Here is a 27,679-nt window from a genome sequence, read left to right on the forward strand (position 1 = left end):
TACTAGTTTTAAACATATTTGCACGACTCCCACACGTAAATTAAGTATAACTCAGCCTTAATGCATCTTGACTTTTGCACCATAGCTTTCTCCAACACTTTTTCCTTTTATCACCACCAACTTAATTGTTTTGCAGGAGTTGCAAAATACTACACAGGTCTCTCGGCACCACCCTAGCAAGTCACTTTTTGTTTTGCCGTCATTGTTTGTCGCCTTCTCTCCTTGCTGCGTCTAAAACAACAGCGGTAATTATCCCAGCAGTCTTCACAACGCCGATTTGAGGGAAATCATTAAATAGCCTCTGGATGATGCTCATTAAATTAATGTTGGCCTATTGTTTATCTGAAGTGGAGACTTCATATGGCGTCTAGCCGACTGCTCTACACATCATCAGCAGCAGGGAGAAGTGCTGGGTTGTAAGGTCGGCTTTATTGGCAACTGAAAACTATTTTAATCACAGGGGCGGGGGGACATTTTATCTGATGCCAGTACCTAGGATGGTGTGTGTGTGTGTGTGTGTGTGTGTGTGTGTGTGTGTGTGTGTGTGTGTGTGTGTGTGTGTGTGTGTGTGTGTGTGTGTGTGTGTGTGTGTGTGTGTGTGTGTGTGTGTGTGTGTGTGTGTGTGTGTGTGTGTGTGTGTGTGTGTGTGTGTGTGTGAGGCCGTGTGTGTGTGAGGCCGTGTGAGGCCGATTCGATACGCATCTCGATGCACTGCCAGCGATACGATACTTTAGCGATACATGGAATCCCCTGGTGATGCAATACGATTCACCCCTCTTCCTGATTTGCACGCACGCAAGCGTGTACTTGTATTAGTCGAGATCCCCTTAACACATTCCGTGCTATCCATGAGATACAGTATCTCGTGGAAAGTTATTAATATCATCTGAGCCATCCACGAGAAACATGAAAATTGAAAATATTATATATAATTTTTTTACCTTTTTTTTGCCTCTGTTAGCTTTTGCCACTAGCATCCATAGGCCTCCGCTAATCTGCGGTACACGTGCACGCGCACAGGGTTATTAGTGTTTTTTAATGCTCAGAATGGCATAAAGTGCCATGTTTTTAGCCTATTAAAACATGAATCCGAGCCGCGCTAATCATGATGATACTTCCGGGGCCTTGTCCTCTAGGCCCCTCGGCAGACTACAGATCCTGACTACATCACTTCCGGCTCGGGCGGAAGTGACTCTTCTTCTCTGTATATTTCGCTCATTTCTCTGGCACTAGCGCCACAATCTCGCCCGGAGGGCTGGGCAGGTTTGTCGTTTGTGTATAGTAGAATTTGATAAATAGACGTTGTGAGGACCATTTTCCTGGTCCTCTAAAGAGAGAAATAATAGTTTTTTGCGTCAAAAAGAGTTAGTATTACAATTAGAAATTTGGGATTAGGATTAAACGTTTAGAGGTGATGTTTAAACATGACCTCGGTTAGAGTTGTCCCTAATTGTCCTTAGTTGTGCATAGAGATCTCAAATTCTGCCCGTACCCTACACGACCCTACGTTTTCGGGCCGGGCCGAAAATGTATGCTAATTTTTCGGGTTCCAGTTGGGGCCGGGCCTGAAAATGTCAGCCCCTTTGAGAACTGTAGTCGTGCAGCGTCGGCGATGTTGCGCACCGGAAAATAGCCGATTTACAAACCCATGTTGCAGTGTGACATGTTGTGAGCTTGTGGATCTGCAATTCTTTGCCTATTTTTAACTACCGTACTTTCAATGCCATCCTAAACTGTCGATGTCATCACAAGTATAATAATATAATTGTGTGTGGGGGTGTGCGTGCACGTGCACAGTGTTAATTGGCAGATGAAAGAAGACCTCGAGGTCAGCACTAATCTTGACGTAGCAGCACCTCCCCCTCCGTTTGATTGAGTGGCTTCATGGAAGCACATCCCCCCTTAAAACACATCGCTTAATTAACATACATTGACACACACACATACAGTACACACGCATGCACGCACGACGCATGCACGCACGTACTCACGCACGCATGCAGAATCGAGGACCCCCTCTAAAACGAGATGATGCATCTATGGGCTATCCTTTAAATAAATAAAATTCCAATATATAATCCATTGAAAATATCAGCTCCGGTACAAACTAAGCCCTGGTTAGGAACCAAACGTCTTACTCTATGAGTGAGTGTACATGATTTGTACACACTCAGAGTTATGGAGGTCCATGGCCTAATGAATGCCAAATTGGGGGTCCTTCAAATTAAAAGGTTTGCGAATCCCTGACTGCACTAGTGACTAGGGATATGGGACAATGTGAATATTTCATATCACGATTAAGGTCCTTAAAGACTGCTGCGAAAAGATTTTGTTTCTTTTCAGACAAAAAGGTTAAAAAAACAGCAGCCTGCAAGGACATTTCTGTCGAATCGATAGTGTGTAGTGTACAGTGGTATAAGAGCATACCAAATGTACTCTTTAAAGGTTTTAAGTGGTATTGAATTTGCAGCTCAACAAAAGCTAGTTCATTGTAGTGTATGACGGAGGACAGTTTCACGATAAATTAAAATCTCTGCGATCCGATTATTGTGAGCGTTTTTTCATCACGATAAACGTTAAAGATTATCGTCCCATCCCTACTCGTGACAGCACCATACTGTAGTAGGTACCGTGGCCATTAAATGTATAGCATTGGTATTCTCTTCTTTGCTGCTAGCTAGAACACACGATTTCCATCGTCTCACATTTCTTTGGCTTGGCCATGAAATAATTTTCCGGCAGGATTATTACATTTATGGCCGGCAAATTGAAGTGGCAAGACAATTTAAAAAACAATTTCTCCCATGTTGCACACCCCTTCACTTCTGTGTAAGGGAAATAAATGCTGTCAAGGAATGAGATTGGGTTACCATGGCGACTATACTGCGTGCGTGCGTGCGTGCGTGCGTGGGTGCGTGTGTGTGTGCGCACACACGCATGTGTAGTTTGGAAGCCTGGACCATGTACATAAACTGACCACGAGTCACATAACAACTTTCCAAATACTGACTCTGTTTCGGCTTTGTCTGTGTGGAGGAGAAGGTGCCATGTGTATCCTTGAACTGTCAATCCTGTTATATTTGTCTCCCTGTAAAATTAATTGAAATTGGCGGATTCAAATAAAGAACTAAAATGTTTGTGTGTGTGTGCGTGCGTGTTGTCCAAGCCAGTGGTTGAAAGGCTTTCAATCAAATGATACGTATGTTGACACCAGTCACAAGGCTTGCAATCAAATTATATGTATATTGTTTATTTTCCCAAGTTATGCTTATCATGGGGATCGGCCAATCACTGGGAAAACAGAAATAGCTGTTTATATACTGTGTGTGTGTGTGTGTGTGTGTGTGTGTGTGTGTGTGTGTGTGTGTGTGTGTGTGTGTGTGTGTGTGTGTGTGTGTGTGTGTGTGTGTGTGTGTGCGTGCGTGCGTGCGTGCGTGCGTGCGTGCGTGCGTGCGTGCGTGCGTGCGTGCGTGCGTGCGTGCGTGCGTGCGTGCGTGCGTGCGTGCGTGCGTGCGTGCGTGCGTGCGTGCGTGCGTGCGTGCGTGCGTGCGTGCGTGCGTGCGTGCGTGCGTGCGTGCGTGCGTGCGTGCGTGCGTGCGTGCGTGCGTGCGTGCGTGCGTGCGTGCGTGCGTGCGTGCGTGCGTGCATGCATGTGCAGGGGGTGATGCAGGATGTGGAGGTACTGGTGATGCCACAGGGGTACATCTCACAGTGTCCAGACCTCAACAGAAGTGAGTATGGCATAAACCATTTTATATCGATACCGGTACGTACACACACACATTCAGTTATTTCATTCAGACATCCTTTTTGATATTTTTATGAAAAAGAAAAACACCTCCAAACCCGACCTGTCTGTGACATCATTATGAATAATGATTGTGCCACATTATACTAGATGGTTTGAATTGTTCTGCCATCAAGAGAAAGGGCAAAGCAAATTGACAGCTTAGTCATTCTCATGAATGTTTTGGTGTCTCAACATTCCGGGAGTGCTTTCATAAAAGTGTGCTTTAACTGTAGCCTGAATATGAATGATCAAAATCTCATTTCAACCTGACTCTAAATTATGTGCATAATTGTTAACTATGATATTAGTTATACAGTAGATATTGCAGTATATATCAGGTATATATTATTTATTATTATTGTAAAATAGACACCGTCAGTTCATTTCTTTTCTGTATTAATATATTTTCTCCCATAATGCAGCATGCCCAACCTGCAATGATTTCCATGGACTTGTGCAGAAGATCATGGAACTCCAGGATATTCTTGCCAAAACATCAAGCAAGGTACAGTAATGTCACAACAGAGATGATATTCCATGATCGTATTCCAAAGGAATACTCACAATGCTTTATGTTGTGATGGCAATCCAAAATAACAAGGGCATTGACTAATACTGGCTAATACTAGTTTAGGTTGTATAGGTAGGCTGTAGCCCGAAACAAACAGTATTACAGTTTGACCGTGACAAACACACGAGTGGAATTAGCAGTGACTAGAAATTGAAATGAACATGCACTTGTTGTAGAGCAAATATCATATTTGCTTCCATAGCAACTACTGCAACAAAAGGCTGGCAGGCATTTGACATTGGCTATAATTATTGTTGGAAGCTACTGGACACATTTGCTGTTGTTGTTATTGTATTTTATATTCCAGTATGAATTATTGCTTCCCACCACACCAATTCCTTTTCTTTTTTTTCTTCAGGCCCTTGGGTATAGCTTAAATAGTTTCTTGTTGTGGCACTGATTGTCACTGTCGGGTGGAAACCTTGTAGGCTACGTATAAAACGGTTCCTTTTATATTACTTTTATTTAAACAAAAAACGAAAAAATAAATATATATATATATATATATATATATATATATATATATATATAAATATATAAAAGAGAGCTTGTAGATCAGCTATTTTCACTATTTTTGTAGCATATTGTGCATCTTGATCGATCGTCTATTTTCACTTCTTTTCTTCTTGTGCGATTTGTGTGCGACACTCTTACTTGTACGAAGAAGCCTGGCATCAATTTAGAAAAAAAAGACTGCAACAAATATGAATATAGATTGATGATAGAAGTGTCTCCCTCCTCTTTCTCTCTCCCCTCTTCTCGGTGTGGTTGGGGTGGAGCAGCTGTCCCGGGCGGAGGAGAAGATGAATGGGCTGGACGGCTGCTATTGTGAGAGAACCTGCAGCGTCAAGGGGGTCGTCTACCGAGAGGACGAGGGCTGGACAGATGGCTGCAGGAACTGCACATGCACGGTATGAGGGCTCTCTGCACGCACGCGCACGTTAGGGATGGGCCAATAATCGCTATTATTGTTTATCGTGATAATAAAATGCTCACAATAATCGTATCGCAGAGATTACAATTTATTGTGAAATTGTTGGAAAAAACGGAAATGGCTGTTTTATATACAGTACATTACGCCCACATTTTTGTATATTTGCATTATTTGGTGTCTAATTATGAGGCAGAACTCAATATGAAGTTGTCAGCCTGTTGTCTCCTCACAGACTGAAATGTCAGTTTTTCATGCTTTCAAGTTTCAGTCACGTTTATTCAGTATTTGTGTGTGTGTGTGTGTGTGTGTGTGTGTGTGTGTGTGTGTGTGTGTGTGTGTGTGTGTGTGTGTGTGTGTGTGTGTGTGTGTGTGTGTGTGTGTGTGTGTGTGTGTGTGTGTGTGTGTGTGTGTGTGTGTGTGTGTGTAAAAGAAAGAGCTTTTGTATTAAACTTCTAGAACAGTCAAGGTCTTTTAATTCAAAGCTAGATTTCTGTTTGCCATTGACTGTCATTGATGTTTTTAATTAATTTCTTGTGCTGCACTGCAACTTTTATTTTTCTCTTTTTTCCTTTGAGCTCATTCTCATTTTTGATCTTTCTTTTCACCTTTATTAGCAATTAATTTAATAGCTAATTTGAATTGTATTCAAAATGGGTTTCGTTTTTGCGCTTTATCTTAATTGTCTTAATGCTTTGCACGTAGTGCACTTTGAACTCACTCATTGTTGAAATTCAAACTTGCGTTGCTTTTGTTTTTTAATTCTTTATTTAAGGACATCAACATTCATGTTATACAACATTTTTCAAATAGTATTTATTTGTTCACAAGTTTTTATCATTAGACTAAACTAATCAGAAAATAAAGCGTATGGGAGAGATAGATGATGTGTACAAAATTGGTAAAGTACAATACAATATAAAACTCTAAGGAATACATAGGAGAGTATATGAACTGTGAGCAATAATTAAAATAAAAACAAACAAAAAGAGACACATGAGTAAGAATTTCAGTCATTCTTGTGTTGCCTTATAACAGTGGTTCTCAAAGTGGGGTCCATTCTGATTGGTCATTCACGGAATTCATCGGTGTGTTATTTCGGAATAATGACCACTGTGGGGGCGACTGTGGCTCAAGAGGTAGAGCAGGTCGTCCAATGATCCATGGGTCGGCGGTTCGAATCCCGGCTCCTCCTGGCTACATGTCGAAGTGACCTTGGGCAAGACACTGAACCCCCAAATTGCTCCCGATGTGCTGGTTGGTACCTTGCATGGCTTCCGCCGCAGTCGGTGTATGAATGTGTGTGTGAATGGGTGAATGTAATGCACAATCTATGTAAAGCGCCTTGGATAAAGGCGCTATATAAATGCACCGTTTACCGTTTACCACTGTAATCAAAGCCTCAGAGCACCTGCTGTGCTGTTTGGTGTTGTGCCGTATCCAACACGACGGCCATGTAAACAAAATACCATTCGTAGCTAAACATTTTTTTTTCTCTTTACATTTGAAGCGAGAAATACACAATGCAATAACCGAAAATTGATTCTATTTGATCAACACTTCCTGTTGTTTTCCGAGGCGACACTGCACTTTACGCACCGTGACCTGGCATAAATTAATGGACTACTTCCATTACCGTAAAAATGAAATCCTTAATTTTGTTACTTTTGGGTCAATGTATTATTTCTTCAGCCGTGTAATAAGTGGGACAATTAATGGCGAGCCAGTCATTGTTGAGATGTAAACCACTTCAGGATGATTAGATCCCGACACAAAGCCGTCGTCCTTACATAACTTCTACAACAGTTGGAGTGGTTGTGTTTGGTCGCCCTGCACTTCTATTGAGACATTTAGATCCTGCGTGTCTGGCTTGACAAGACTGAGTGACAAGCACGTGGTATACAGCCTGAAAGGTCAACATTGAATTTCTCCCCTGAGCAAGAAGCTCTGTGGTAAAGCATTACAGCAGCCTGGGTAGAACATGAAAGTGCAGCTAAAAAGAAGATATACAAGCTCATAGCACTTCACTTTGTGCCATGCTATTGCTATGAGCTTGTAGATCTGTTATTTTTGAAAAAATCTTGAAATGTTTTGCAAATCTTAATATAGCCTACATTGCGCTATATATATATTTAAAACATTTTTTTTAACTCAAATCTGTGGGTTCCTGGATCAAAACATTTTTAGAATCAGCCCCAGGTCTTAATGGGAAAATCTTGAGTACTTCTCCCACCACTGGTGTCTAGGAAACCAGGGACAACAGTACAGGAGCCCCATTGTCCATGTCTTACATTCTCATTACTCCCTGGGGTTTGCAGGCTGTTGCCCCAGTTACCCAAGAAAAGACACAGTAGCAGAGGCATCCACGGCAACCCACAGTCACACAATTCAACGGCAGTACTTAGTACGGACACAATCCTGCTTTTCTCTCTCCACCGTGTGAATAATTGTGAAAAGGAGAGTGAATGTCCGTCCAATTTGTACTTCGTCGTACGATGTGCCCGAAAATAACCAATCTACAAGCTCGCAATGCATCGCTTCCACGATGCATTGTGAGCTTGTAGATCGGGCTATTTTCAGCACCTGACACGGTTGTATAAATTAAGCATTGGAAATGATTGAGCTACTTGAGCCAGTAACTTGAGCCAATAGGTTACATCAGGAGTGGTAACACACAGCAGGGAACGTCCAATGGGAGGACTAGGATGTGTCCTCCCGGTGGGGGCTCCTCACTGGCAGCTGATACCCAGTAGGATACTAATAGCTGTGGCAACTCGAAAATATGCGGTGAGGGTTAAATGGGATAGTGACTAAATTGGGAGAGAAAAAAGGAAAAAAAAATATAATAATGCTAATTAATAATTAGATCATTTATTAATAATCAAAATAATCCAATGTAGTTATTGTTTCAAAATGTCTTTGTTAATACTTTTCAATTGTTCAATATTTATAAAGCCCACACACAGATGTAACTACTTTCACTTTCACTTAAAAATGACAATGCATCAAAACGTTTTGTGAACTTGTAGAACTTGTAGAACTTTGTAGATTTCGGTTGACAAAGTAGGACATAATTCTTGAAAAAGAAAAGTTGAAGTTGAAATATGGAGATACAAGGTTTCCACCCGACAGCGACGTTATCTCTCACCGCATCGCGTCTAATTGGTCTTGACAGATGATAATTATCATGTGCGATTCGTTCCGTCTGCTCATCCGAACGAAACCGCCACGCTTCGCAATTAGGAAATTAGACGGGATGTGTTTTTTAACTTATGTGTGGCAATTATCAGCGACCTTTTATATCTAAAGGTCACGGAATAAGATGTTACCAATTACGCGGTTTTCGTAGATGTTACTGTCGCCATGCCTTCATTCACAGAAGTTATAATAAGCACAACCCCAGGTGGCACAAGATGGCATATTGAGGATGTCAGACAGAATGATGATTAATGATTAATGTGTATTTTCAGACACTTAAAGGGCCACTTCTCCCCTTTTGCAACCAGGTCTTATTTGAATGATGTTTGGGAGACAAGAAACACTTTCCTCTGGTTTTTGTGGGTAATATGTGTTTTTAGATATTTCAGTATTTAAAATTGTCCATGCACTTACCGCACTTACTTCCTGGACTACATGTTGTCTCAGTAAGACAGCCCTCCCCCTATACACAAGGACGAGCAGTGGACCAAAGCATTATGGGAATTGTAGTCCAGGAAGGAAGTGAGCCCAGTGTCCATGACATCATGGAGCCAATGGACTCTTTGAAATACTGAAATATCTAAAAACACAAATATAAATATTTTCACTCCAGTCTACACCAAACATCTTTGCTAACAAATTGCAGAGATTGTAGATCAGCAATTTTTGGCTAAAGTTCTCCTCAGAATCCTCAGGAATGCTAGGCTGGGGTTCAAGTGGTTAATGCACTGTAGTAACTCTGAGGACCACAGGTCCCGGAACCGCCTGTCGAAGACCCCTGTGACTACTGTGATTGACTGACGGGTGAGAAACATAACCTGCTCTCCTACATTGTGATCAAGCTGTGTGTGTGTGTGTGTGTGTGTGTGTGTGTGTGTGTGTGTGTGTGTGTGTGTGTGTGTGTGTGTGTGTGTGTGTGTGTGTGTGTGTGTGTGTGTGTGTGTGTGTGTGTGTGTGTGTGTGTGTGTGTGTGTGTGTGTGTGTGTGTTTCTCTCCTGTTCCCTCAGAACGGTAGTGCTCAGTGTGAGGCCATCTCCTGCCCTCCCCCACAGTGCACGGCGGGCACACAGCCTGCCTACATGAAGGGTGCCTGCTGCAAGGAGTGCCAGCGTGAGTGTGTTGCACCCCTTCACTTTCTTACACTGCCTCCTACACTTAGGGCTCCATCTTGCGCCACCCTTATCCCTTATCCCTAAACTTATTTGCCATTTTTCACTGTTTTGAAAATCATTTTAAAATAGTTCAACTAGCCGATCTACATCTACACGTTGTGAGCTTGTAGATCAGCTATTTGAACTATTTTAAAATGTTTTTTAAAATAGTAAAAAATGAGTTTAGGGATAAGTTTTTCACACTTTTAGACCATATCCGTGGTCATCATTGTCTAACAATGGATGCCAAAACAATGGGAATATTTGCATTTTTGTGTATTTTTATATCAAAAGTCCCTAAATATCCAATTTTAATTACTTGTGTCGAGTGTCAAATTAATCTTGATTTAATTCACCTGTATTATTCCCATTGCTGCACGTCCGTCCAAACACAGCTGCAAACTCCGTTTTTAATCCCATTCAAGATGACATCCAGACAGTGTATTACTCGTTTTAAACTTAATCATCATGCTACAATATGTATCTGAAAACATTATAGGTTAGAAATAAGCCACAAGCTTTGCCTCTACTTGACTACTACTTGATGTACTTCGTACTTACAACTTTCCACCACTGCAACCGGGTGATGCTGGTAGTCAGGGAATATTATCAGTATAATGTCAAATATGGGAATACATTTCTTACCAAGAATTTTCTTCACCAATGTGTTTGTAAAGGTGTCTACTAACATATCACACATTGGTTTCTATTCAACCACCCTAGGGGAATTTCTGACAGTTGCTGAAAGTTGGGGTACCATACAACCATTATAAGGCAACATCTAAATTTAATTATGCTTTAAGTAGCATGTTACATGTCAAACTAAGGGTTTTTCATGATTCTGAATCCATTCCAAGCATTAGTTTGTGATGATGGCCATAGCCGTCATCCTAATGTGATGAGGTGTGAATGTGAAGTGGCTATGGCCAAACTAGCAGTCAAACTAGGGGGTTTTCATGATTCTGAACCCATTCCAAGCATTCGTTTTGCACGAAAAACACTCCTTGGGCTAAATTCAGCCATAGCCACTTGCACAAAATGTGCCCTAATGTGCCCAAATGTGCTGACCTCTTCACATTTGTGATGACTGCTATGGCCTTTTCAAGCCCAAAGAGTGTTTTTCGTGCAAAACTAATGCTTGGAATGGATTCAGAATCATGAAAACCCCCTAGTTTGACCCCTAGTTTGGCCATAGACCCCCTAGTTTGGCCATAGCCACTTGCCCAAATATGCCCAAATGTGCTGACCTCATCACATTTGTGATGACGGCTATGTTCATTTTTAGCCCAAGGAGTGATTTTCGTGCACAACTAATGCTTTGAATGGATTCAGAATCATGAAAACCCCCTAGTTTGACACGTCACATGCAACTTAAAGCATAATGAAATGTAGAACATTTAGCCTTATAATGGTTGTATGGTACCCCAACTTTCAGCAGCTGTCACAAATTCCCCTAGGGTGGTTGAATAGAAACCAATGTGTGATATGTTAGTAGACCCTTTACAAACACGTTGGTGAAGAAAATTCTTGGTAAGAAATGTATTCCCAGATTTTATTAATATCCTCTGACTATGGGAGCGCCGTCACCTCACACACGCAGACGTCGGGTTCACCCTGAGGAGAAATTGAAGAAGGAAATAAAGCATTTCCTTATAAGGTTTTCTTAAGGCCATGCTCTGCTCTCCCTCTTATGCTGTGGTGCATAATGCAGACCGTAAGGTTGTTTGGTTTTGGTCTCACTCATCAATAGCTGTTGTGCGTTGGCTATGTTCTCGGCAGATGAATAATTCTGTTTCATCACATATCCACATTTTTGATAGAATTCAGTTTTTCCCCAGTCCTGCACACGCACGCACGCACACACACACGCACGCACACACGCACAGTGTGGACTCTTATTACCCTGCTTATCCCATGACTCCTCTCAGATTCCCTCTATTCACCTCCGAAGTGATTTTCGCAGCTGGATATTAGCTTTACTCACCTCCTGTTTTGACTGAAGTTGCCCACAAAAGGGGCTGATATATTATTTGTTTTTGTTGATTTATTCCCAAAAGTAATAAAAGTGGACTGTTGCTTGAGAACACCATGTAGGCTGGGAAGCAGTGTTGTTTTTGGCAGCACATTTCTATTTTAGTTTTAGTCATAGTCTCTTGAATAGGTTTCATTTAGTCACATTTTAGTCACCCGGAATGTTTAAGTGTTAGTCTAGTTTTAGTCGACTAAGTATCACAAGATTTTAGTCGACTAAAATGTATTTTGGTGGGCCTTGATGCCATCGTAATGGTAGATTTTACACTTGCTGAAAATAGCCGATCTACAAGCTCACAACACGTTGCTTTGCGACAGGTTGTGAGCTTGTATATCTGCTGCTATTTTCACCATGGCTTAGTTCTTATTTAGTTTTATGTAGTTTTTGTCAGTGGAAAAAGGTAGTCAACTGACATTTTTCGTCATAGTATTAGTTGACGAAATCAACACTGCTGGGAAGCTAGTTCTAGCAGATTAATAACGTTGCTTTCAATGATATGAGCTCCCTCCCATTGGTTAAATGATATGAGCTCCCTCCCATTGGTTAAATGATATGAGCTCCCTCCCATTGGTTAAATGATATGAGCTCCCTCCCATTGGTTAAATGATATGAGCTCCCTCCCATTGGTGAAATGATATGAGCTCCATCCCATTGGTGAAATGATATGAGCTCCCTCCCATTGGTTCAATAATTGTTTCACATATCACTCATTGGTTGCAGCAGCCTATAACATGTCAGCATTTCCCAAAAGGGGTCACAGCCCACCGATCTGACCTTAACACGGCAGCTGTGTTTAGTGGGCCACATCATATTTTCAGAGCATGTTTATTGCATGATCAATCAATTGATTGTGTCCCCGGCCCAATCAATGCAACTAATGTAGACAGTATATATACAGTACTTTACTTCATCTTAACGGCCCACACAGGCTGGGAATGGCTGGCAATTGGCATATGTATTTGTAGCACCAGTCCACCCACCATGCAGGACATCTTGTGTGAACTGGATTCAGCTCAGAACTTGCATCACTGCATGCATCCTCCCACGCACACGCACGCACACACGCACGCACGCACGCACGCACACACGCACGCACGCACGCACGCACACACACACACACACGCACACGCACACACACACACGGCTCCTGTGGCTGGTTTGATCTGACCTAGTGAGGTTCTTCACATTTCCATCCAGGTGCCACTTTGGCTCTTAGGCATCACATTGCACGCTAATCTGCTTGTGTTGACATCGTTTAAGCTTCATCCATACGATAGGTCACAGCAACAGCGGAGGGGATGTGATGATGGGTATGACTCATAAGCTGTTATGTTGCATACACACATAACAAGAGACAGGGTGATGTAACTACTTGAGCTCTAGCCATATCCATATATATTCCTGGGGGAACGTTCGCCTAAAATAGCCGATCAGGAAGAGATGGTGTAGTAGAGAGCAAGAAGAGGCCATAAAGTACAGTGCCAACTCAGATAGAATAGAATACTTTATTGACAAACATCTAAAGCAGGTGTTGGCAACTTTGGTGATAGAAAGGGCCACTATATTTCCACACTCACTCCAGAGGGCCACATTGGATATACTGTCAGGCAGAAACCTCTTATCTCGGTGGCGCTTGTAGATCTGCTATTTTTCAATAGCTAAAGCATAACATAATGCTAACACCAAAAGGGGTTCCCGCCCAAGTGAAGGTGAGGGGCGGGCGCATGTGGATACTGGGCTGCCAGTTGCCCATGTATACATTATCACCAACATAAGCTCCTTAATGGATTAAACACCTATACACGCCAAAGCTTATTTCCATTGTTGGTTTCTATTGTGATACGTAGAGGGTCTTAAGTATTCCAAAGGATTGGCGTGCTCAACTAACTCACACGACTTGGATTAATAACATAACAGGAGGAATTGATGTAGATTTATGGGATCGCCTGGCCCTTCATTTTTCTATTAGTGTAAAGGAGTAAATGAGTGGGTCTTATACAATGTTTTGTACTGTAGCAATTGGCTATCGTACCCTCGCACACGCACGCACCCACTCACACCACCACCATTCATGTCCATTGTCCACGTATATCCCAGTACTCACACAGACTAACGTCAGCGCAGCGACACTTTACGTGAAATCTTTCACACATTTTCTTACTAGGCTGAGGAATATATCCCACCCTTTTCACATTGGCCTGTTATAGCGCCACCAACAGGTTGATTTTTGCAAAACACATTTTTGGAACAAAATGCCTCAAAAACATGTTTATATTAATCCTAAACATTTTGCCAAACATCTCACACAGTCCTATCCTCCTGGTGGAGACCTGTGCCCAGAAGGGCACTATTTCTAGTTTGTTTTCTGTTCTTTTGGGGTGTTAACCTTTCATTCAGTGAATGAATAACCTTGAGGTGTTGTGAATACGTGAATGTTATTGACTGTTCTCTGTGGACGCTACTGTGGTATTTGGAAACTTTGGACTGGATTTTGGGTGTGGGCTGGAGTCTCTATAAGTCTAATACACGCAATATCAAACTGAGTTCTTCTGCGTCTGTGTGAATTTACTGATTTACTGTTGTATTGAGTGAAGGTTTTCTTTTTGGGTAACTGGCTATATGGTTTACAGGTTCATGTGGTTTATTGCTATATTTATCCTTGTAATCCATTGTAAGGTTGACTTAAAAAAATAAGCAGTTTGTTCCAAAGTGGACCAAATTGTGTTAGGCATTGCCTAACTGGCACCCCAAAACAGTAACAACAAGTCAAACCGTTACAGTACAAGCCTCCCACGACTGCAGTTACATTTATAAATACAAATAAAAGAGTTAAGAAAACGTCCATACAAGTTAATCATTAATAATAATAATAACTTAAATGTATATAGCGCCTTTCAAGTGCCTTTCAAGAAACCCAAGGACACTTTACAAAGTTATAAAGACATAAGCAGGCACAAGAATGGTGCAGAGTATATTACTGTATGGTGTCAAAGCTGATTTGTAGGTGCAAATATTGACTGCTGTGCAAAATAGTGCAGATTACAGTCTAAAGTGCAACAGGTAAATACATGGGTGATTATGTGCAGACATGTCATGTGCAGCAAGGTTCAGTGCCTGTTCAGCAGCCCTGTCTGTTTGTGTCAATATTTGATACTGCAGCATTGCCTATCCTGACAGTAGCAGAGTGAAGAGATTGACAATGGATTGGGGCTATGGGGTGGTTATTGTACTTAATAATCCGTTTTTACCTTGGCCTCCACACTGCCTGGTGTACACAATATGTCCTGGAGGGAGGGAGGGAGGGAGGGAGGCTCACCTTTGTCCGTGTAACCACCCTCGGTAGTGCTCCGAGGTGGATGGGAGGGAGGTGGAGTTCTCTGGCGATGCAACTTGTCAGGATGCTCTTTAATGGTGCTGCTGTGTGGTGCGGATGCTCATGCTGAATTTCCTCATCCGCCTGAGGCTGTATACAGACATTGTGGTGTTGGGCCTTTAGGGCTGTGGTGCGCGGCATGGCCACAATGTGAAATTCCTCAGGAGAACCAAGGAATGTCACTGGATACGATTCCATCATCACGTTAATGGGACCTCTCTCTAGGCCACCTTTTCATCAAACGTTTTTGTAAAAATTATCCTGAATGGAGGCCGCAGGCTTGTTTATGCTTACGGGTTATGAATTATGATGCTACTGTATATGCCCACGACAGGGCTCTGGTCAGGGAGCTTGGACACTTGATGGCATTTATAGACTTTATATAAGGTTGATGGTTGCACAGACAGACATGGTGGTTTATGAATGAATGGTATCTGAAATACAGTAACAGAAATACATATTAGAAAAATGAAAACTGTAGGTAACTGCGGAAAATAAATGCGGTAAATGCGGAAGTGCAACCGAGTGCTCAATGTTAAACCCCAGCTGCACAGGGTAACCTCGTGATAAATGCAGGGGCCCGCCTGCAGTTCCAGCTTTCACCACTACGTCTCGCAGCTTCAACGTTGGCAAGCCTTTCTGGGGGCTTGCATAGTATCCAAGAGGCCAATAGCAAGAGGGGCCAACTTTGCATTACTTCCCGTATCTGCGTGAGGTGGGTGGTAACATTATTAGGAGACAGGAAGAATGTTTGAGTCTATTCATTTCCAATGGGAGAGTGAACGTGAACACAGCTTATGATCCATTCCTTAACTCCATGGTCACTGAACTAAATACTGGACCCAATCATCACAAGGCACTATTTACAAGATATTCATAGTACTAAAATGGCTTATTTTCGCGAGACAAATCATTAGAAAATCTACTTTGTTATCGACCTAATTTCTTTATCCCAGCAACAAAGGAGTCCGGAAGCCTCTCTCTGTCCATCTGCAACACATAGGGGGCTCTGGCCCCATATTTAAGATGACAATATGTGAATATTATAACGTGAAATGAATGGACATATTAAAAAAGGTCGGGGGGAGCAAACCATGACTACTTAGGTCTTAGGAGACCATTTGTAGGATTTGTAGGCCATTGCGCCTCTAGTGACGCCAATGAAGTTCGCCCATCTTCATAAATAGACCATCTTTGATAGTACACACAGCTGGGGTCCTGTAGAAGAACTGAGAGTGCTCAAACAGAAGCCTGAACAAAATAGAAAACTGGGTCCTAAAGAATGAGTATAGGTGCCTGAAAAGGCCTGCACACAAAATAATGCGTATAATGTGTGCATGTAATTCACGTGAGTGTAACACAATAAAGGACAACACTTTTTGCGTTTGCGCGCCTAGTGAATGAACGCGCGTGCGTTCAGCGCACCGTGCGCATGTAGGCACCACCAGCACGATCACTGCTGCTCCCCGACTGGATCTGCTATTTGTGAGTCTCCTCCCACCGATTTGATAAGAAACTGTTGGACGACCAAAAACACTAGCGTGGGTTCCTGCGTTGCGTTACATTTAAATCAGTGACCTGGCTATGAATACAGTTTTGACGGAAGCAACAGCTGTACCTATTTTAAATAGTCTCGCACAGGGCCCTGCAAGCTGCGGGCCATCGCGCTTATAAGCGCCACTAAGTTCCATTGTTAATCCGGGCCTACCGCCATTGGACCGGTCTGATGAAGTGAACGGAGGTGGCACAACTCTCTCTCTATAAGGCTCTGCCGGGACTTGGAAGAGTCCAATTGCCCTGAGTGTCGTCACTGGGTGTTTGTGTTAGTTTTAAAGTAAGTCACTTGTGTCTAAGTAAAGTCTAAGTCAACTGCATCAACCTCTGGGTTTGATGTGAGTCCCTGCATATGGGTCCAACACCCCCTGTGCCTGACTGTAACGGTCCGTTTGGTTCCTAACTATCAATCCTTTTAGCTGGGGACCTGCTGAAACTCCTCTTCAAGAACCAGTGCTCTAACGCTGTCTCATTCGTCATTGACAATCAGGCCCATCACACGTCATACTTGATGATACTTGATGATGATGTTGGAGCTGTCGCGTGGCTAACCATGCAGTCGCGTGTGTGTACAGGGAGTAGAGGAGAGGGCTCGGCACACAGCCCTGAGGCGGCCATGTGTTGTTGAAGGTCAGTGGTTGTGGCATGTTGCTGCCCATTCTCAACCACCTGGCGACGGCCCGACAGGATGTCCAGAATCCAGCTGCACATGGTTGGGTGAGGGCCCAGATCCTGAGATTGGTGTCAAACATGGCAGGAACTATTGTGCTGAACACTGAGCTGTAGAGTGTAGACTACAAACACTTGCAACAGTTGCTCTCCTCCAGGTGAGAACGAGTGGTGTGTGGACAGCCATGGCCTCAATACAAAATATGAGGAAAGACTGATTCAATACTGTGTTAACAGTTTGCAAATAGTTTATTTATTTTTACAATAATTTGTAAAAAGGTAACAAAAAGCCCTAGCAGCTTGTTGTCTCCACCAGGCCGAAGGCATGGAGAGAGAGTATGTTTGCACTCCGTCCGTGCGTGTGTCCGTCCGTCCGTCCGTCCTTCCTTCCGTCCGTCCGTTACCAGCTAATCTCCGGCACCATTGGCCCGATCATGCCAAACTTTGCACACACACTCCCTGGATGCCAACGACGAACCTCTGCCCCAAATATTCCTCAACGGCCTGTTATAGCGCCACCATGAGGCCGATTTAGGCAAAACATATTTCTGTAGATTACTCGTACACATTTTATCCATACATCACACAATTCGGTATACAATATCTCCATAGTCATGTGATCAACACGGATCTGCACCATTTCCCATCTTCCATCCTGATTGGCTAAGATTGGCTTCCAAAGCTCACATGATTGGTCCGTTTCGAACAAAATGCCACAAATCACAAACACAGTGTGCAATTTCCGTGAAATTATACACGCACATTTCCACTAGGCCGTGGACGACATGCCACTCCTTTTGTTCCAAATCAGCCTCACGGTGGCGCTATAACAGGGCAATTCCTGTTTTTACCTATAACTGCATCGATCTGTATACAACTTATGTATGCGCACTCCCTAGAGGCCATGGAAAATCTTTTTCCCTGCATCTCTCCACATCGCCGGTTATAGCGCCACCATGAGGCCGATTTCTGCAAAACACATTGTTTGTTAGTCGCACAGATTTCATCCAAATCTCACGCAAATCAGTACACATGATCTCTGTAGTCATGTGATCAAGACGAGTCTGTTGGATTTCTCAGATTCTACACTGATTGGCTAAGATTGCCTTCCAAAGTTTTCAAGAGTTTTGTACGGGCTGCACATATCCTGCTCATCCAGAATGCTATCCTCAGAGATGCTATGAGTGAGCTGGCTCTGCATTTCCTCAACAAAATGAAGATAATTGCTGCAAAAAAAACAAACAAAAAAAACATTTATATTACTCCTAAACATTTTGCCAAACATCACACACACTCCTATCCTCCTGGTGCCCAGAAGGGCACTTTTTTCTAGTTTCCATTGTGGTCCTGATGCCACTGTTAATGCAAACATCCTTTAATAACCTTCACATACACATCCAGGCAAACAAAAGTCTTCATTACTGCCGAAGGAAAAGGTTTGACTCGAAACACATACATACAGTATGCCGACAACTCTCCGTGTTTTTAAGACTTTGTGTGTGTTTGTGTGCCAATAAACGCTGTAAGGGATGTACAGTATATTCAAAGGTGTTAAAATATTTTATAATTTTACAGTGATCTCCCTCCTCTTGCCTTTTTGGAAACCCTAGGACTCTCCGCTTTTTTGTGTGGCTATTGTATCGTCAGTACATCCTGGGCTATATCTTGTGCTATGGTTTATCCGCAAGTAATAAACACTTACCGTGAATTATACATTTAGGAGCTTCCACTATGCGTCAATGGTATCTTGTGGCCACACAACCCACTCATTTTGCCAACTCCTATATTTGTGGGTGGAGGTGTGTCTGTAGGCATGTTGATGCGCTTTCCCTATATTTGCTATCTTATGCACAACTTGGCTGTGTTGGTTTGCGGAGTGGATGGCAGATAGTCAGATACTGGACACACAAAACAACCCTCTAATATAAATGTATTCCAAGGCAGCACGCGTTGCTCTTCCATAAGGCAAGATCCAGGGCATAATGGACTGTGGATAATAGATCTCTTAAAGGCAATGGCACCTGGCACACTTATTGGTTTAAGTTGCGTAACGCCCAAACCACACCTATGCATAATGTATTCAGCGGAGGTGTTTTAAGGATTTAGGTGGTGGCACAAGATAGCATTTTTTACAGGGGAACGCCTCTTACACAATACTAAATCCCCAAATTAATAACCCAATCCAAGCCAAGCACTATAACCCCCTCCGCCAGGACGTAATATTGCGTCCTTAAAAAATAAATAAATGGATTGTGTTAAGGAAAAAGGGCCCCTGCCGCAAGATGGAGCCCCTAATCTATTTGGTCCATATGCAAATGACCATGGGTCCAGCGAGGCAGGCAGTATTGAACCAATGTAGTCCCTCTACAAGCTCTCAAAGCATTAGCTGACAATTGAGGTGAGGCGCTCCAGGTCTCTAATTGTTCTGAAATGTTACCTTTGGGTGCTTGGGGACTATAGGCACAATGGCAATACGCTGCTAATTACAAATTGGCTAATTAGGAATATTCGCGCCGCGGGTTGTCCTGCTCCAGGGGACGCAAAGCGCATTAAAACCCTTATCTGTCTGCGCAGGTCTTCATGCGGAGGAGTCTTTTTTTGATCATCTGTCAAGTAGAAGCATATACTTTATTACTTTCCTTCCCGAAGTAAAGTTCACTTTCATGATGGGCTTCTTTGTGATGGGGCCTGACCTACGGTGTCAATCATCTTGATTCTCCCGATCTGTCTGACACAAGCTACGCATCAGACAGACACTATTTGCCCAAGTGATTACCGTGCCTTCCCTGTCACGATATGATCTATTTAGCGTGTAGTGACTAAGGCAGGTTTCTATCCCTGTGCACCGCAGCGGTTTATTTGATTACTTTGAAAACACAACAGCGTATAGAACATCAGCCAATGAATACTTGTTTCACACACATAGTAAAACCTGTGTGTGTTTGTGTGTGTGTGTGTGTGTGTGTGTGTGTGTGTGTGTGTGTGTGTGTGTGTGTGTGTGTGTGTGTGTGTGTGTGTGTGCGTGTGCGTGTGCGCGCTTCTAGCTGTGTGCCAGTTTGGTGGAGAGGAGCTGGTGGAAGGGGATCAGAAAGCGGTGCGGGACTCCTCTGGGAGGTGTCTGCTGTTTGAATGCAAGGTAAGTCCCTTCAACAATCTGGGAACCAATTCAGATAAAAATACAAAATCTTACATCAACACATGAGCGCCGGCGGCTCAGGAGGTACGAGGAACTGGAAGGTTCCCGGTTCGATTTCCCACGGCTCCTGATGAGTCCTGGCTGCGTGTCGGAAATGTCTTTGGAGCAAAACACTGAACTACTAACCGCTTCCATGAGCAGGTTGGGGCACATCAACTTTAAGGCATTTTAAGTTAGGTCTGTCTGTCTGGCTGTCTTGTTTGTCTCTTTCTTTTAGTTTATCTTTCTGTCACAAGGCCTCAAGGGCACTCAAAGAGAGGTTGCCCCCATGAATGTAATGCACATTGTATTTTGAATAGCTTTAGAAATAGAAATGCAGACTATTCACCATATCCATGTGCACAAACACTACACTCATACAGTGATTGAGTCGAGTGGAACTTTTATTGAAGTCCATTGAGACCAAGGTCTCTTTTGCAACGGAGTGCTGCATACAAAATTGGAACATTTATATCGATACAATTTCCCAGAACATGAATTACACAACCGCATACGTCTTGCAGCATTAAATGTACCACTCAAATCTTAAAAGCATTAAATATTACATATACTGTCGGGTGGAAACCTCATATGTCTTACTTTTCAGGATTCAAAAACAAAAAAGCAAAAGTAGCAGCTGTAAGCTCAAACCGCGTCGATTCACGGACGACGCGGAGATCGAAGCTTGCAGATCTGCTATCTTTGATGCCTTTGTGTGATGCTGTAGAATAACCAAGTAGAGCATTCATTTACAACAACAAAAAACACAAACAGTTATCAGTTACCCAGCTCTGTTCTGGTTCCTGGCAGTGCTGGAAGAAGTTCTCAGATTTAGCAAGTAGTAATACCACAATATAAAAATACTAATTAGTAAAATAATTTAGTAAAAGGCTTTTATAGTGCTCATTTTATATTATTGAATATAAAATGAGCACTATCTTTATTATGGTTTGGCGATGAATTGGATCTGCTTTTTTGGTACTGAGATCAAGCGCATCAGTCCTAACCATAGGGACTCTGAATCCCCCGTACCTAAACAGCAGATCCAAAACGACAGGTGGTAGCTGGGGTGGAGGAGGGTGAGCAGAAACAGTTTAAGCAGGCAGCAGCGCAGCACTATCAGTGTGCAGCAGCACACCCCGGAGCCACTGCCGCCCCTGTCATTGCTTCGTCATTGACATTGTTGAGCCGTGCAGCTTGAGACTTTTGTTTAAACTGGAGTGTTTGCAGGCATTCTGCTTTGCAGTGCTTTCTCTTGTTTACAGCAAGCTTGTCGAATTACATTCTACAATGCCAAAATAAGGACACCATGGATGAAAGTTGCTAAAATATATATTTTCCATCTTGGAGTGCACACTGCACACAAAGTACTGTAGTGAGTAGTTAATTAAAAAAAGCATTAATTCATTTTTAGATAGTTGTTGCAATAATTATGTGTGGTTGTCACAAAATCCCAAGACACACCTGGACCTGTCTCCTGGCACAGCCGTGTGAGAACCACTGGCATATGTTACACTTTGCTGCAAACCAAATTACCACTGTTGAGAGACCGTCTGGAATTTAAAACGCATTAACTTCCCATCATTTGTAACACTGTAAACGAACTATCAATCTCGAAGTAATGTTCTAAAAATAAGTCCCTCGGAAGTTATCAAACAACTTATCAAGCAGTCTTGGTTGAACCCCCACCACCACCACCCCCACGCCACCATGGCTGCAGCCAGCAGGCAGAGCACAGATCAGAGGCATGACGAACAGCTGTCAGAGCAGGCTCGCCTAGGAGTCTGCAGCGGTAACGTGGTGATTGACAGCACAGCCCCATCCCCGGGTCCTTTGATCTGCCTGGGTACCTGCCTGTCATCTACCTGCAGACACAGATGGTCCAGGTGTGGTGCCAAGCAGGCCAGCCAGACAGCTGTCCAATATACCGTTGTGGTGTTATGATGGAGCCGAGCGAGCGCTGCTGGCTGCACAAACTGCAAGTTGTACATTTCCGGCGATTGATTAACGGAAATGTGCATTGCCCGCCCTGCCACCTGACAAATGCATCAAGTGATTCATTGATGCAGAGGATTTGTGATGTAGAACTGGTCATTCTAGACACTATTGGCTAAGCCTCAGATCAGGTATCTCTTGATTAACAGGTGAGTTGCTCTGGCTTTCCAAATGCTGACTCAATTAGGAGAAATTGGCCCATTTAAAGACTCAAAGATGCAGAAGTACTGTGCAGAAGTTAGATTGGAGAATTCAGTGCACACCCTGTTGTCTGCATCACACAGAGTATTTAGTGATTCTGTCGTGCACTGAAAGGTGTAAATTAACAAGAGCCAATGTGCCGTTTTATATATTGAGTGAATGACTGACTATATCTGAACAAAATAACCCTCTGCGTGAATATGGTCAATGAGTTAAGACAAAGTACTGCATGGGTTTAAGTGGTTTGTTTGGCTGTATAATCCACCTGCACCACATGCTCTGCATGTTGGCAGAGCTGTGCCCATAGTCAACTGGCTCTGATCTGATGTTAATGAGTCTGAACTAGCATTAACCACATGTTGGCAGAGCTGTGCCCATAGTCAACTGGCTCTGATCTGATGTTAAGGAGTCTGAACTAGCATTAACCACATGTTGGCAGAGCTGTGCCCATAGTCTGGGTCTGATCTGATGTTAATGAGTCTGAACTAGCATTAATCCCAGCGCTATAGCAGAAAAGTTAATTAATGCAAAATGCCAAAGACATGCTGGGAAAGAAGGAACTCCCTAATCAAGTTTTAAACTCTCTCTATAAACATACCCACACCTCACAGACAATTCCACAAGATTGATTCGGGAAGGAATTCGAATCGTTTGCGTTAATTAAGATGAATTATGGAACCGCCGTCCGCATCCTTCAAAGTAAACGACAGGAGAGGGGAATAGAGGCAGGGTTTATTTTCGTCGCTGTCGGGCAGAAACCCTATGTGTCCATATTTCAACTTGTTCCTTTTTGTAAATTAATGCTGTATTTCATCATACAAGAGTGTCGCACAAAGGTAGTGAAAATAGCCGATCCACAAGCTTGTAGATCCGATCTTGATCGGCTATTTTAACCAAGTTTTAAATGTTTTTTAAAATAACAATAACAAAGGATTTATTTTATTTTATTTTTACATATACAAGGTTTCCACCCGACAGCAACGGTTTCTCTGTGTGGTGGTACAATAATAGCAAAACAGACCAGTAACTATGTCAAGGTAATTGGCTTGTAATGAACAAGCGGGGAAGATGGACAGACACGGAGAGAGGAGGTACAGTAACACAATAGATGGATAATTACCTTCATAATTACATTCAGACAAGACAGAGACAGATCAAATGAAGGACAGCGGTGCACAGACAGGGAGGAAGGAGCTCAGGAGGATTGTGTGGTAGAAGAAGTACTCAAGTACCGATCCCACAGTATGAAAAATAGAACTCATAAGAAAAAGCATAAGAAACTCAAAATGTTGAGTAAAAGTGCAAACATACTGGAATCAAAAAATATATATACTTAAAGTACTTAAGTAAAAGTATGTATGTATGTATGTATGTATGTATGTATGTATGTATGTATGTATGTATGTATGTATGTATGTATGTATGTATGTATGTATGTATGCAGAATGTCACATTTAAAATGTTTTTCTTCTTCAAAGTGCAGTAATTTGGGTTAAGCTAATAAGACAAAATAATAAGAATAATAAGACAGTGAACCCAAGCGCAGACACAAACACAGGAGCAAGAATACATTCTAAAATCTGAGGCTGGCTGGCTGAGCAGGCGAGACAGCTACAGGACAGGAATATCAGAATGAAGAATGTAGCAGGGCAGAGTTTATGAAGGCAACTAGATTGCTGAAGAGGTGCATCTGAGGTGGCTAGTCGCCACACCCCTGTCTCTAGTCACACACACGCACACGCACACACACACACACACACACACACACACACACACACACACACACACACACACACACACACACACACACACACACACACATTTTGGAAGAGGTAGATCGCATGGAAGCTGATGTAACATTTTTAAAAATAGCCAATCCACAAGCACACACGCTCAAGATTGGCTACAAATATGTGTGAGTTTCATGCATGTTTTGTATTAATAATCTACATCTGTAAAGTAACTAGTAAAGCTCCCAAATAAGACTGTGTGTGTGTGTGTGTGTGTGTGTGTGTGTGTGTGTGTGTGTGTGTGTGTGTGTGTGTGTGTGTGTGTGTGTGTGTGTGTGTGTGTGTGTGTGTGTGTGTGTGTGTGTGTGTGTGTGTGTGTGTGTGTGTGTGTGTGTGTGTGTGTGTGTGTGTGTGTGTGTGTGGGTGTGTTCGTGTTCCAGGACAGGACCATGCACCGGGTGGTCCCCAGTGAACCCTGTCCCCAACTCGGCTGTCCTGAGTCTGAACACATCACTGTACCTGGCAGATGCTGCAAGGTCTGCAGAGGTACAGTATGGGACCTATTATTATCATCCATACGTTGTTGGTCTGCAATATACTGCAGAGGTAATTAGGTATATTAGGCAGAAGTAATAACAGTATCATCCATGCGTTCTTGGGGGCAGTGTTGATTTCGTTGACTAAAACTAAGACGAAAAATGTTCATCGACCACCTTTTTTCACTGACTAAAACTAAATGTAAACTAAATGAAAACTAATCTATGATGACTTAAACCTAGACTAAATATACTGACAATTTCGTCAACAAATAAAAACTAGACTAAAATGTTAGGAAGGGACTAGTGGACAAGAGATCCAGTATAAGTAATTTTACACTTGGTTGCATGCTGAAAATAGCCGGTCTACAAGCTCACAACGTGTCACGCTGTGTAAAATCAGTCATTACGACGGCATCAAGGCCCGCCAAAATACATTTTAGTCGACTAAATCACCTGTAGATTTAGTCGACAAAATTCGTATGATATTTAGTCGACTAATTAGTCGACTAACAATAAAACATTCCAGGTGACTAAAATGTGACTGAAACTAAATGAAAACTATTGAAGAGACTATGACTAAAACTAAAATCAAAATTTGCTGCCAAAAACAACGGTCGGACTAGCGCTCGGACATGCCCTGCTCCCGTGCTTGCGGTTATGGTTAGTTTAGTGTTTGAGGTAGGTTGTCGGTCTAACAATAGTGTCGGAACTAAAGCCTGTAGTCGTTGTTGGGTGGAGTCCCTCAGGGCTCTGTACTAGTGTATTTTTGAGTGGTGCAAACCACTCCTACAACTGGCTTTGTTAGTTTGTCCGTCTGTCTGTTCGTACCAAAAAATGAGCATGGTTGCTATGGTCACCCAGTTCACACGGGTGTGATTTCATTACGTCAGACATTACGTCAGACCACAGCTGATCAGTCTATATAAGACCTTACACCACTCAGTTCACACGGGTGTGATTTTTTAGTTTTCGCTCAACATTTAGTTTTCGCTCAACATTAAATATCTTTGCAGAAAATAGCCGATCGACAAGCTCACAAAGTGTCGCAGATATACGGATGCTTGGGTTTAAGTGGTTATTATGTATATATTATTATTTTTTACTGTCTTTATACAGTATATGTCATCACTCTCTCTTTCTCACTCACTCTCGAAGTGAGTGGTGCAAACCACTCCAACAACTGGCTTTGTACCCGTGTACACGTGTTCGTACCAAAAAAACGAGCATGGTTGCTATGGTTAGTGTGTGTCACTGACATAGCTGATCAGACTATAAAAGACCTTGCAGTTCACACGGGTGTGATTTTTTATACGATGTTCACCTTAGTTTTACACATTATAGATTCATCATGGCCTTTCTTTTGCTTTTAATATTATAGGTTAATAAATGTCTATTAGTCCTGAAATGTCTTGTGGATATTCCCATTGACATTTCATTTTGATATATTTTTTTAATGTTGTGGCACCTGCAATGATAATAAAAGAAGGTAATAAGGAAACACAATTTGCGGGTTGGTTTTAAGAAAAAGTTCTGGAAAAAGACTGGAGTCCAGCAATGGACTCCAGTCTCACTGTCAAAACAGGACAACGCAAGCATTATACAAACAATGTATGCACCCCCAGCGTTTCTGAGGAAAGGTCATAGTTGTGGACACTGGCCGAATTAATGTTGGCTGTACAATACGACCTCTCAGCCAACCCCATCACACTGCATCTCTCCATGACTCCGTCGTCCTCTTCTCTCCACTGCTCTCATTCAGTGTTGCCATGTCCGCTTATTATAAGCTTGTTGTTCTGTAAAGTTTGTGCTTGTTTCCCAGTGGTTCTTAAACATTTTCATGGCAAGGACCCCCAGATTAATATTATATTTGTCTGCGGACAAATACGTATGTCCCCCCCATCTGAAAATGTTTGTGCCAAATTAAACAAATATATTATTATATATATTTTTTAATAGCAGATCTCAAACCGCGAGCTTGTAGACTGTGAGCTTGTAGATCGGCTATAATCAAATAGCCGTAAGCCTAGCTGCTTCTTTTGGTGCTTGTTCTCGTAGACCTGATTGACCTTATATTATTTCTCTCTGAAAACCTGGCCTCACACTCAGGGACGTGCAGAGAGTGTTAGAGGGGCAGGGGCTGAAATCCCATAAGAGGGCACTTTTGGACAAAAATAGCAGATCTACAAGCTCACAACGCGTCACACTGAGACACGTTGTGAGCTTGTAGATCAGCTATTTTCGGGGCGCAACCCAGCACCCTTTAGCTAGTGGAGATGTGGTGTACGACATGGATTTCTTTTTTTTCTTTTTTTTTGTGGCTTTCGCCTTTATTTTATATATTTTATGGAGGGACAGACAGTAAGCTGACAGGAAATGGGGAGAGAGATGGGGGGGAAGACATGCAGTAAAGGCCGTCGGGATCGGGAGTCGAACCCGCGGCACTCTGCCAGACTGGATTACCAGCCAAGGTGCCTGGACCACTGAGCCATGGCCCAGGCCACGACATGGATTTCTAAACACATTTGTTTGCAAAATGCTGCGTTCAAGTTCAGGACACTTCGGAAATAAACGCAATTCTCCTGAATGCTGCCTTCCAGCATGGCATGGAAAGGAGTGACATTTGCATTTATTTTACCACAGTAAATGCTGCATTCATGGTCTGGAGAGGGCAGTTGTTTTACAGACGGGTAAAAGGGCAGGGGCTGAAGCCCCCTTTGATGTCTATGTGTGCACGCCCCAGGGCCTCACACTGGTCTCATGTGTCCCTGTG

At 42.7% G+C, this 27,679-nt stretch overlaps 1 protein-coding gene across 1 annotated transcript in view; it reads left to right on the plus strand.

Moving 5' to 3' along the window:
• The window catches only part of nell2a (neural EGFL like 2a), a 202,852-nt gene that overhangs the window by 49,647 nt on the left and 125,526 nt on the right, over window positions 1-27,679 (plus strand). The window contains exons 5-10 of the mRNA XM_079500915.1: window positions 3,659-3,731; window positions 4,213-4,295; window positions 5,144-5,272; window positions 9,498-9,600; window positions 20,314-20,405; window positions 24,811-24,916. Of these exons, the coding sequence (XP_079357041.1) occupies window positions 3,659-3,731; window positions 4,213-4,295; window positions 5,144-5,272; window positions 9,498-9,600; window positions 20,314-20,405; window positions 24,811-24,916 (586 nt within the window). The remainder of the gene's footprint in view (window positions 1-3,658; window positions 3,732-4,212; window positions 4,296-5,143; window positions 5,273-9,497; window positions 9,601-20,313; window positions 20,406-24,810; window positions 24,917-27,679) is intronic.

Source organism: Electrona antarctica, assembly GCF_951216825.1.
Source record: "Electrona antarctica genome assembly, chromosome: 5".
NCBI classification, from domain to species: Eukaryota; Metazoa; Chordata; class Actinopteri; order Myctophiformes; family Myctophidae; genus Electrona; species Electrona antarctica.